The sequence below is a fragment of the Trachurus trachurus genome (assembly GCF_905171665.1).
Source record: "Trachurus trachurus genome assembly, chromosome: 23".
Classification (NCBI taxonomy): domain Eukaryota; kingdom Metazoa; phylum Chordata; class Actinopteri; order Carangiformes; family Carangidae; genus Trachurus; species Trachurus trachurus.
This window is the reverse complement of record NC_139912.1, coordinates 11,412,218-11,424,801: the sequence shown is the minus strand read 5'-3', so window position 1 is coordinate 11,424,801 and position 12,584 is coordinate 11,412,218. Positions and strand designations below refer to the sequence as shown.

Below are 12,584 nucleotides of genomic sequence, written 5' to 3'. Positions count from 1 at the left end.
GATGATGAACCAGAACATCTGGGAAGAATACCCCCCCGCTTCAGTCCTCCCCTCTCTTGGGCTCATTCACTCTGCTTGGAAAAAATGTCACCGTGACAACACGAAGGCTGCGTATCCATCAAAGATGTACAACGCTTCTTGCAATTAGCATAAAACACACACACACACATACTCACACACACACTCACGCTGGAGAGATGCAGCCAGCTGAATATTTATGGAGAAAAGTTCAACAACAGTTTCTGCATCGTTTCGTCTTTTTTATTTTCCTCTGATCAGACATCGTCACAAGTGTTGGTCTGGATGAACACTCAACAAGCAAGATTGTTACATTATTAACATAACACAATCGCACACAAACAGATGCAAAGAAGAAACAGATGCGTACATGAGTATCTGTGTAAGAGGATAGTGCACTAGGAGCCTGAAACAATGACAACAATGTAGGATTGACTTTAAATGGAAAAAAATAGACTTTTATTTTCCTAAGGGTGTCGAAGTGAGTGAGTGAGTGAGTGAGGAAAGGTACAAGTGGCTTGTGACACAGGTGGCTGGTGTTTCTTGAGGTGGTTTCCATGGTTCGTCTCTGTCCTTTAAAGCGTGCCCCGCTCTGGCCCGCTGGGTTCGCCGTAGCTCACCGCTGTGTGTCCCCCCCTCAATATGGCGGACGGCATCATCGCCCGCCTTTCTTGCCATTCTCGCAGGAGAGATAGACGAAGGGTTAAGAGAGGACGGGGGGAGGAGGTGAGACTCGAGGGAGAAGAGGGTGTCTATTTCTCAAGGTGCTTCGAGTGTTCGGTGCCTCTGGTCGGGTTCAGGTCACAGGGTTTCTGAGGAGGTGTGTGTTTGTGTGTGTCGGTGCTGATTCATTCACTCTGCTCCTCCAGCTCCAGTTTGGTTCTGTCTGTCAGTCGGTCGATAATCAGTAATCCCACACAATAAACTCTTCATTGCTCTCTCGTTCTCCCTGTGTCCTCCTTAACCCCCAGTCCTCAGCTTGTTCTGCGGACAACAACAAGAGAAGGAAGTGCATTAGATAAACAGAGAATGGCGAATAAAATGAAATCAAAGTGAAGGAACAAACAGAGGAGAGAGACATTATGTCAAATGGAGGACGGAGGCCTGAGAGGACGATAAAAGAGGAAGAGGATGCAGTGAGTTGGAGTGAAGTTGAGAAAGGACTAGAGGGCAGTGGATTCCATGTTAGCTGTTAAATGCGACCACAAATCCCCAGCACTCCCTGTCAATAACCATTTGAACCGGCCTATTGCAGCTGATGCCTGTGGATGAAAACTGCCTGGGAGAAGATGAGTGAAGGGAGAGAGGGAAAAAAAAAGAAAGAAAAAGAAAAAGCAGATCAAACGGGGACACGAGGAAGGAAAATAAGGTAAGAAAGTAAGAAAGAAAAACACCATCTTCCTCTCTGACCAACTTAATAACGGTGTTGGGAATCGGATGCAGTCCATGTCAGTTACCTACCAAGCTTATTTTCCGCACGATCGATCTGACCGTGAAATGATTATCAATAAAAAAACAGCTGCTCGCAGCGCAGCCTGGCACATTGTGAAGTGCAAGTTAAGACAAAAAAGTAGACTGAAGAAAACACTTAAAGGATGATTTCAGTTTATTACAACTTGGGTCTGTTTCTTTTTTGTTGTTGTTATTGTTCTGGCTGCCGTCGTTTCTATAACATGAGCTGCTGCACCGGGGGTAGCTGCTAGACCTGGGAACATGGCAGCATCACTATAATGAATACCAATAGGCTGCACCAATCCAATAAATGTCTGTGCTGATACTGAGCTTATTAGAGGGGCCCTGTTGGGGATTCTTGTTAACTAACAAACTTATGTTTACATTCTCATGGAGATGTATTGTGTGTATGCTGAAGGTCTATCATTTCATCATTTGCTTAAGGTAACTGCAGGGATGTGAATTGCTAGAGATGGGAATAAAGGACTGGTCCCAGTTCAGTAGTGGTTCCAAATAGTTTGAACTGTATTTGTGATCTTAAGTTTTATGATTGTCTATCCCCCATAGAGGAAATTAAAACTAACATGGCAGCACAAAGAGTAGCAACACAGAGGGAACATGTAAGAAATAAGAAATAAAGCAAGACTCAGAACTGAATCTGAATCTGCTGGCTGATAAATGTCTAAAGTCTTTGAGATGACTTTCAGCTTTTTGCAGATCAGCAGTTCTTCTTACTTCTTGTTAGTGTACTGAGATCTTTTAGGTGATGCATGGTTCCTATCAGGGTTAGCTGATTAGCGCTGTCTCTCTGCAAGAACGTTCTGGGTAGAATATGCATGATCTCCATGTGCCTGCATGGGTTTCTTTCCAGGTTCTCTGACTTCCTCCCACAGTCCCATGGCAATTCTAAATTTCATGTAGTTGTGAATGTGAGTGTGTTAAGTTAGTGACTCACAACTGGTCCAGGATGTGATGAATGGATTGGCTCCAGCCAATGGATGGATGGATGGTTCGTTCATATCAGGTAAAGGACAGTGGCTATAACCCACTCCTCCAGGCTTGATACCTCCTGAGTAATTAGCTTTTTCTAATGTTAGTCAAGAGGTTAAATACTTTTTCCCACCTAGACTGTCTTTATGTTTAAATGATAATTCTAACATGGACACGATCAATGATTTGTGTTGTTAGTGGAATAGATGGTGTTTGCTTGATGTTTAGGACAAATTTAATCACCTCAATGGAGGCTGTGTATCAAGCGTTCACATTTTTCTCACCACTGTACATTAAAGATGATGTTGGTGCAGCTATGTGAGCCGGCTCCTTTTTCATTTCAATCCTTGCAAACGTAACACCCTTTGAAAACACAAATAGGGCTGCGGCTCGGCCCCTTTGAGAGTAAAAGTGAGATAGAGGGGTCAGTCTAAAAAATGAAGTGGAGAAGGAAAAGATAGGGAGCAAGAGGCGGTCATGCAGCGAGAATATGGAATGAGGAGGCGAGCAGTGGATGGAGAGATCGGCCTCCGTGATAAACTCTTATTCATAGAGGGAGAGAGAAAGAGAGACTTAATCTGTCCTTCGACTGGCGCTTCCTCGCTGTTCGCTATCTGGACCTGTGAAATGCTGTGACTAGGGGGTGAAGTGACGGTGGATGGGATGGGGGGGGGGGGGGGGGGGGGGGGGGGGTGAAGGAGGGAGCGAGAGTGGGTCTAAATGTTATCACCCACCGTGGCAATATGAACGCTAATTATCAGTGACAAAGGCTTGGGCGGATCACAGCGCCACCGCCTCAGCTGACTCCAGTTGAAGGGTCAGTGTTGTAAAAATGAGATTTGGTGGGGGGGGGGGATTTGTTTTTCATCCTCCGTTGAGCTGGCACCTTGGACTTCTCATATCTACAACCACTGAGCTGCAGTTTTGAAGGTTTTGAAGGAAAAGGGCAAAGAAGGAGGAAGAGATTTGGCTGTAGAGGTCAGCTGACCTTCCAGAGGTCAAAGTCATGTCCTTTGACACGTGGAGCTCAGCTTTCTGTTTGCCTCTGATAAACCTATGTGTAAACATCCTAATCATCAACCTGCAACAGCAAATATCAATCCTGGGGTTTTTTTTGTCAGCTGTGTAATTCTGCACATTATTCCCTTTTTAAAGCCTTATCACAGAACTGTTTCTTTTGCACCTAATGACTTTAAAAGCAAGTCTTAGGCAGATAAGCGCAGATGAACAGGAGTACGCCGTGATTGCCGGGGGGTGATAAACACAAGTGGATTACCATATCGTCTCAGGCTTGCTTCCAAAACAATTTACAAGATCATAACAGCATCCGGAGTGTGAACGCACCCCTTGCTGAATCTTGACGAGGCTACAGGTAGCTCTCTTAAAAACGCACACATACACACACACACACACACACATCTATGTGATGAATAAAACATTGTGCAATTTACATGATGTATAGCTTAAAAATCTGCCTGCATCTGACTTTTAGATCTAATACTAATACCCACGAGAGTGAGCCAGAGACACCATGCTCAGTTTTCCTCATTTCCGGCAAAACAATGTAATTGTGAAAAAAAAAATCTAATAGAAAAGCTCTATGAATGTAAATTGAGCCTTTTTGGGGGGCGACGGATGTTACATATCGCAAAGTGAGAGAGGTGGAATCAAGTTAATATCAACCTGAGTGACATTACTATTACCATATAGTGTGCGGCCGTGGGAGACAGAGGGCAGAAAAAAGAACATTTGTAGTTGACAATGAAAGGAGAAGACGATGGTGTCCAACTAGCGGCGGCTACTCCCTTGGTCTTATTACATTAAAACACACACACGGAGACAGTCAGGGGAACGCCTGTGTCAGCAGGTATTATGGAAATATACTGGAAGGGTTTAAACTAGCTATTTAGAGTGGGCTTTACTCAGGCGCCAGTCGCCCTGTGGAAATTATATTCTCCTGTCTAAAAGCAAAGAGCTGGTGCATGGAAATGGATGCTGGTGTGTAGATACATGTGTATGTGTGTGTAATGTCTGGTGTGTTTCATACAGGCATCTATTAAGCAAATGACTGCTCTACTGTAGTTACCATACACATCTATGAGCTCTATGACGTTTGCTGGAGCTAATACACACACACACATGGGGCTACTTTGTAATACAAATATCAATTCAACTGAAAGCTACACTGCAGGATTAAGAAGCGCTACAACTTACATATCATCCGTCCATGAAGGTGCATGCATGTACTTGTCGTTCTTCAGAGGGGGAAAGACGGGTTATTTTTAATCATTCAAATTCCAAGTTTTACGCATTTTCCTTTCATGCTCATTCTTTTCACTTAACAAGCACGTGCGTATCATTCATATGCAAAAGATACGAGTGTGTAGTGTATCAAATGATGAAAGATAAGCGGCGGGGTTTGGTAAACACGCACCTGTTTGGCGTTGTTGACACACTGTAGGTAGAGGGCTGCTATGTTGGAGCAGTGGAGGGTTTTCCCCACGTTCTCTTTGTAGCACGCGAGGATCTGGCCCTGCAGGTCCGCGCACACCGGATACATCTCGTACCGCCTGAGGAGAGAGGGGGGAGAAGTGTGAAAAGGTGGAAAAAATATGGTGTCATAAAGAGAAGTAGAGAGAGTGTGAGGGGTGAGAGATGAGGAAAAGGCATAAAAGTGTAAAAAAAAGGAAAAAAAGTGATAAATGTGAGAGAAAAAAGAGAATCACAAAGACAGCCAATGTAGACAGAATGAGTATGAGATACAGAGACGGATAAAGACACATTGTTGGTCTGGAAAATGAGCATATCGATGGTCATTTTCTCTCAAGAGAGTGACACCACTGAGCTATACTGCAGTCCCCAGTGTGTGTGTGTGTGTGTGTGTGTGTGTGTGTGTGTGTACACCCGATATTTTCTATTACCACCATCATTCAGCCCCCCCAAAAAAACACCTGAAGCAAGAATCCGCATTACTGTATCTGCCGGGATGAATGTCAAAGGTCAGTCCAACCTCCAGAGCGCGCTGTGATGACCGTGTCGATGTGTGCATTACAACTTATCGACAGAGGAGCCAGAGGGGTTTTTTTTTCTTCTTTTTTTTCTCCCCCCTCCCTGAAAAACGGACAATAAGAAGCTAACAACAATGGCTTCAGCCCCTGGAAAGGCAGATCCATTAGCGCGGTGGGAACTGTGCAGAAGAGAGGCCAAGACTGTGGATCAATGTGCAACGAAGAGCAAAACAACACCAGCTCTATCTAGTTTAATCTGCAGAAAGTGATCAAGCTTATGTGTTGTGATGATGATAATGATGATGGGGTTAAAATGATGGCCAAGCTAAGTATACCTTCCTGGCAAATGAGTCCCTTGTTCCTCTGTCTTAACACTAAAAACCCACTAAAAAGGCCTCATGGGGGAGGTATTGATCACTCTACTAGGTACTAAGGAATCCATCCATTGATTCAGAATGGCTCCCTGAAAGTGGCAACCATTTACAAACTGGGTAGCTCTCACCTTGGACAGGTTGAAAATGTCAAACTCTATCTTCTTGCATCCAAGTTGTGGACTGTGAATGCAAATGCTCTGGTTATTGGCTTCACTTCACTAGCTTAGCACGCTGCAATCTGTCCTTGAGGTTCTGCTCCAGCGTTACTGCTAGCTGCCGTGATCCAGATGCTAGCGCTTCTAATGATGGATGCTACGCTAAACTTCAGTGCCTTTAAATGGGACTTTCTGTTAGATGCAAGAGTTGGAGGCCTCAGCCAATCAAAGCAGTGGAACGTACCGCCGGTGCCCGATGTTAACTGCTTTTGTCTGTCTCTTCGCACACCCCATAAAAAAAACCCCATAATGACAACACGCGTGCACACGCGCACGGGCTATTATGCTAATGGTGGTGTCATCGTTTTGTTCACACCAGTGCTCAGGACACTCCATCTGCCTCACTAAACACGCCTTGCATGGGTGTGAAAGAGAAAAGGGATTTTGCCCATCAGCAACTCTGAAAAATCTCAAAGGAATATTGGGTTGAGGGCGGGGGTATATGAAGCTGAAGCCGAGCCCCTGTAGTCACAATCAGATGTTTGATTTGCCCCGTGGGGTGAGGAATTACCCCCCTGCTGGATACAGCATGGTGGCATGGGTCATTAGCCAGGGTGCAATGCAGCAGGAAGATGGCGCAGCGAGGATGTGTACATATGTGTATGTATGGCCATGTTTGTTAAGGAGGAGGAGGAGGAGGAAGAGGAGGAGGAGGGCCGGAAAAAATCTATAGTCCTTGGGAGTACAGGTCAGTGACAATTTGTGGCAACATGAGAGGTACTCACAACTGTAGTGAGAATAATCAATACACTCCATCATTCAGTTGCCAAGAAACATTCAATAGGAAGCTACTTGAGAGAATAAAAACAGGCAATTTGGACACTTGGAGGAATAAGTTGACATTTTGGATCTACTTCCTTTTCCTTACACTAACCTCTGTAACTTTTTTTCATAAACTTACTGAACAGACATGACAGTTGTATTGATCGTCTCACTCTCTGCAGGAAAATTAATTAGTATATTCCCCAAAACGTCAACATTGCTTGATTCCCGGTTTGGTCCAACTCCTCGAGTGCAGCCTGGGACGTCAGGATTGTTGGGTTGTGGAGAAGCTTCTGCGATTGTGGATCCATCGGGGAGGAGAGAGGAGATTCTAGTCATTTGCTAGGAGGCATAACAAGGCCATTGCTCTGCGTCGGAGGTATTGAACGATGACAAGCGGCGCGAGCTGAAATCGCTTGCCATCCTATTCCTATGGATCCCGGCGCTCGTTTATTATACCGCCTATGGGCATCTACAGGGACGAGAGCAGCCACATACACCCACTAATTACTTTCTTAAGCATTTGCGTTAATGCCAGGTGCATCCTGCTGATACACACCGCAGTGTTTATCACCAGTAATGGCCTCTGAGAGAGAGAGAGAGAGAGAGAGGCAGGAGTACAGAGAAAGGGAGGGAGAGAGGAGGAAGGGGGGTGCAGAGGGGAATGAAGAGCAGTTCTTGATGAGGAACTAGACGGTGGTGTTTCCATTTTTTTTTTTTTTGCTAGCTCTCTGGTGCTCTCTGTGAGGACGGGGCTGAGACGGCGGCTGAGTTAATCATGGAGACAATAACACTGTCACACACACTCCGCGGCGGCGCGCTGCATCCTCTATCATCTATCATTAAGATTAACATTAAGTTCATGATGCCAACCACACGGAGCCGGTAGGGAGAGACTTCCACCTCCTCCCTCCCTCCCTCCCTCCCTCCTCCTCCGTTTTGCATTAGGTGCCCTCTGTAGCGTTACGCAGCAGGGTGAGCAGATGCAAATATGACAGACATGTCACATCATGAAAAGGCTTTAATCCATGAAGATGATTTCCATTTTTACCTGTTGTGAGTTACACAAGCTCGCATTGTTTCACTTGACAATGAAACGCCATGAAATACATTAATGTATGTGCTCATTTCAGAGATTATCAATACCACCTTAAGAGAGAAGCCTTTTGTTTTTCTAAGCCATTTATTACTAGTCTCGGGTTATGTCCATTTATCACCAGCACATAACTACATCAAATACCCCGCATCCAACAGTTCAATGTAAACTTCAATGGTGCTCCCACTGTGGGAATCTGAGGGTATAATTATAGATGTACTTGAAAACAACAATGAATCATCCAGTTCCCATGTAACCTGAGTGGGGAGGCATTCATAAACAGGGGCATCGTGTCACATTCCCAAAGCTTATTTGAAAACTCCGTTTAAATGACAGGAAATGATAAAAAACAGAGTGACAGCCGGAGGCTTTTGGACATTTTTTCCAGCCTTGGTTTGGGTCTAGTGCAGAATTAGAGTTTTTATTAACAGGTTCTGTTGCTTTAGGGGAAGTTATCAGCAGAAGAGGACACAGTGCTCTTTGTATCGCCCTGTGGTTTCCAAACTTTTACTTTTTTTTTAATGAGGCGATGTCTATTTACAGCCACTCATCACGTTCATGTCCGTGAGTTGTGACACAAGATGATATAAAACTAGAGAATTTAACAAAACCACAGCATCACTTTGGTTTTTTCTTATCTCCTCACCCCTTATGACCCCGTCTAGGATCTTAGCGACACTGCTGCTCCTCACTCGTGCAGCCATTACACACACATTACTCAATCCAGACAGAGACACACACACACAGCAATTGTCAGTTACCTGCATACTATACAGGCTTGCGCACAGATAAAAAATATTATAATGCTACAATATAAATGTCTACGCGCACAAATCAAAAGCTTATTTTACAGGTTATAAGAAGCAGACATGGTCAATAAATGTCCCGCTTCTCCCTTCTCCCTCTGTCTCACTATCTCTATCTGCCATTTATTCCTCTCTCCTTTATTCCCTCTCTCAATCCCCAGTGGTTCATGGGATATTTAATAAAACACCATGTGGAGAGGGGGAATCTGAAACAGAGACATCCAGCCACATACTCTGGGTTATTATTTGCACTGAGTGTGTGTGTGTGTGTGTGTGTGTGTGTGTGTGCTGTACCACAGCGACAGTAAATCTAAACAGTCATATAGGGGTCTCGCCTTGTGCTATCAGTAGCAGTAAAGGTCTCTATAACATCACCTTATCCCACCTAACACACACACATACACACACAAGTCCTTCCTGCCTTGATTCACTGATTGAGGGAGGAATAAAATGGAGGAGGTTGGTTTAGATACCGACATTACAGTTTCTCAGCTCTACATCATAAATCATAAAGCACAGAGTAGAGAGAGGGGGGAAAACAGCCGACAGATAGACTGAGAAGGGGGTGTTCTTTTTTTTTTTTTTTTTTAGAGAAAGAGAGAGACGGCCAATGTGTGTGTGTGTTTGTGAGACAAGAGGAAAGAAAAGAAAGCGTGGAAAAGACGAGGGGCGCCTGTGAAGAATATTGGAGAAGAGAGGTGTCGGAGGGAACTCTTTAAAGCTCTCCTCTCACTTCCTTTGTAAAGTTTTCCTTACAGAGAGAAGAGAAAAAGGAGGTTGAGGGGAGGGGCAGGAATTGATATGAGAGGGTGAGCGTGTCCCATTTAACATGTAATAAAGCAGAACAGATTACCTGCTCACTTCCTCTCACTGTCCATCTCTCTCCTCAAGGTGTCCCTATATCATTTAATACAATCCCTTCTTTCAAGCCCCCCTGCTGCACAAGTCAGCACATTTCCATGGATGGAGAGGGGGGGGGGGCATATTCTGATGGCTTTATGGCCACGGCTTCAGTCTTAAAAGAACATATTGACTGCAAGCAAGGGGGATGGAGGAGGAGGTGTATTGAGATCGATGTTGGGGTTTTTAACTATGCATGCGTTATGCCAAGAGAGGGTGCGAGTAACGGCGTGGGTCCATTTTTCAAACCAGCTCAGATTGACCATGACTACCATCTGCCGCGACAACGCAGAGCTGTGCACTAAAACGACATTCATAGATCTCTGTTATGGATACAACATGCTTCAATAGGCCAACAAAGTGTGAGACACATCTGGAAACATGTACGTTCATCTGTCATAATTTGAAACGCGTTACAACTTTGGTTAAAAAAAAAGATAGAGAAGCACAAACACAGAGAAATTCAACAAAGGGGCCAAGAGGGCTTCTTTTTGTCCCCTGAAAAAAAGAAGTATTGATTGATTGATTCGTTAAATCACTGGAGGGCAATGTTGGAAATGTTTTTATTCCAACTCTATAAAGAGGTTGAACTGCCTGCTGCTTTTAGTAAAAAAAAACAGCAGTGGATAAAGCAAGAACATAAAATACCTGCAGTCCGACTGATATGGGATTTCTGGGGCCAATGCGGACAACCAATATCAGGGGGTAAAAAAAATTCAATAACTGATTGTATTCCTCAACAATCCCTCAAATATGGTTTTCAAAAACGTATGATAAATGTGTATTGTATAGGAGGCTCAACATTTTACTGTACAACAATAAATTACTTGATATTCAAATTGGCCTCAGTGCAGCACTGCAGGAAACTCTTGGAAAATGTAAATGAAGTGAATGAAAATATGCTATATAAATGAGAGAACCAAATATTGAATCAACACAACACAAACATCATTCCTCTTGACTGGGCAGCTAATGCAAGGACATAATCATTTCTGAATTAAAACCAACCAGTTTGCAGTTTGCAGTTCAAGTTTACGCCTGCACAGGGAACCGATATGTCTGAGATTAATCAGTTGGGCCCAAAATAACAAGTGAACTCAACATATGTGTGTTTGGAGCAGTGTTATGTTGAAGTGCTAAGGAGCAGAATGTGTCTTTCTTTGCTATAACTCTTGGTATCACTTCTTATAACACCTTACTATAGCACCTTTATTCCACCTTACCGTTCTGTCTTAGAGGTACAAACACAGAACGGAGAATAAGGAGTGGGGGTGGGGGGTATTGATGCCTGCGTAAAAATGAAGAGTTGTCATAGCAGGACAGAAGCCGACACTGTTGAGTTACACTACGATTCTCTAAAACTCACACACATAACTGTCTGTGGCTTTGGTTTTTGGTAATAAAAGACAACTTCTACACGCTGCTGCTGCTTTTGTGTTTTATAGTATTTTTCAGGCTTTAAAAGCAATTCTATAGTAGAGGAGGAAGAGAGTGCCTATACTTCTGTTTACAATTACAAAGTGCTTGACCAGAAAGAGGAGGAAACCATTTCATGGTCTGATTTAGTCAAGTTTCACACATGTTGCTAGAAATTGCCTTACCTCATCTCTCCCCGACACACACACACACACACAGTGTAGCTCCATCGACAGTATGGATTACCCCAGCCTGCCACCAGATTGAGTTCCCAATCACCACATTGTCTATTTATCATCATTTAGGTCCACTTAGGGGTTAATAGGGTTAAGGGGTGGGGTGCCAGTTCCCCCTTAAAAAGCCCTCGTGTTCTCTCTAGTTAAGGCAAGCGTCAGTACTGAGGGGGGTAAATAAATACAAATGATCCAGTTAAGGAGAAAAATGACACACATTCTGCTCACGCTGCTTTTTAAAAGCAGACCTAGGTGACCCTCCCTCCCTCCTGCGGTGAAATCCATCAGCATGGATAAGAGATGGAAAAGAGAGAGAGAGAGGGAGGGAGGAAGGGACGCAGAAAGAGACAAAAATCAAGAAAAGTGTGACAGACAAAGGACCGCCAAAGAACGGAGAGAGAGCGTATGAGTGAGTGAGGGAAGCAAATGCAGATGATAACAAAGACGGAGTGAGTAAAGACACTGGTCCTAAGTGAGCCGTGATGGAGACAGAGGAGGATGGGCGAGCGAGAGGAGAATGAAAGGGAGGACGTGTCATTTCTGACCTTTTTGACCTCAGACAGCGACAGAGATACCTTAGCATTACACGGTTCATCCAAAACAGTGAGTGGCAGTTCTCTGTGAAGGGTAAATACACCGTATACGCATCCTGTGCAGCTCCACAAACTGCTACATGTCAGTGATTTTCCCTTCCATCACTCATCCCACTCTCATGTTCCCCTATACGAAGCATCACGCATCACGCAGACAGGCAATAAAAGCTGAGTGGGTTTCACAGAGTCACTAATTCATCCACTAAAAGGTGTGCGTGCGTGTGTGCGCATTGTGTCCGCGTATACGCCCACGCAGGTCTCTGGAATTGTGTGTGCCTTTTACCGCCGCCACCGCCGAGCTCTTAAGGCCGAAAAGAAGCGCTTTTAAAGCCGTTATTGACTTCTATCTCCTCAGCTGACCACCATCTCGTCCCTGCGACCCGGTTGCCTAGCTACTAGGGGTCAAAGCGCTGCTCAGTCTGTCCTACCTCACTGACAACTTCACAGAACAAAAAAAAAACCAAAACTTAAGCGCTTGGCAGGGACTCACCTACTAAATTAATTTCTGTTATTTTAGTAATTAAAAGTGCTGCCTGGCAGAATTAAACATCAATAAATCATTACTTAATTAATTTAGGGACATCCGTATTATTCCTTTCAGGAACCAGGAGCAGTGCCAGGAAAGTGGAGAGCCTCTACCTGCCTCTATACCTTATTTACATTTTGTAGCAGCGGGGTGGATTTTTTTTTTTGCAGGAAACCTGCTGGATTCACTCCAGTC

General features: G+C 44.3%; 1 protein-coding gene across 1 annotated transcript in view; it reads right to left on the bottom strand.

Moving 5' to 3' along the window:
• Nucleotides 1-245: 245 nt before the first annotated feature.
• The window catches only part of chchd3a (coiled-coil-helix-coiled-coil-helix domain containing 3a), a 63,755-nt gene continuing 51,416 nt past the window's right edge, over nucleotides 246-12,584 (bottom strand). Inside the window, exons 8-9 of the mRNA XM_083999220.1 lie at nucleotides 4,895-5,030; nucleotides 246-1,002 (exon numbers count right to left, since the gene is read on the bottom strand). Of these exons, the coding sequence (XP_083855346.1) occupies nucleotides 979-1,002; nucleotides 4,895-5,030 (160 nt within the window). The 3' untranslated portion in view covers nucleotides 246-978. The remainder of the gene's footprint in view (nucleotides 1,003-4,894; nucleotides 5,031-12,584) is intronic.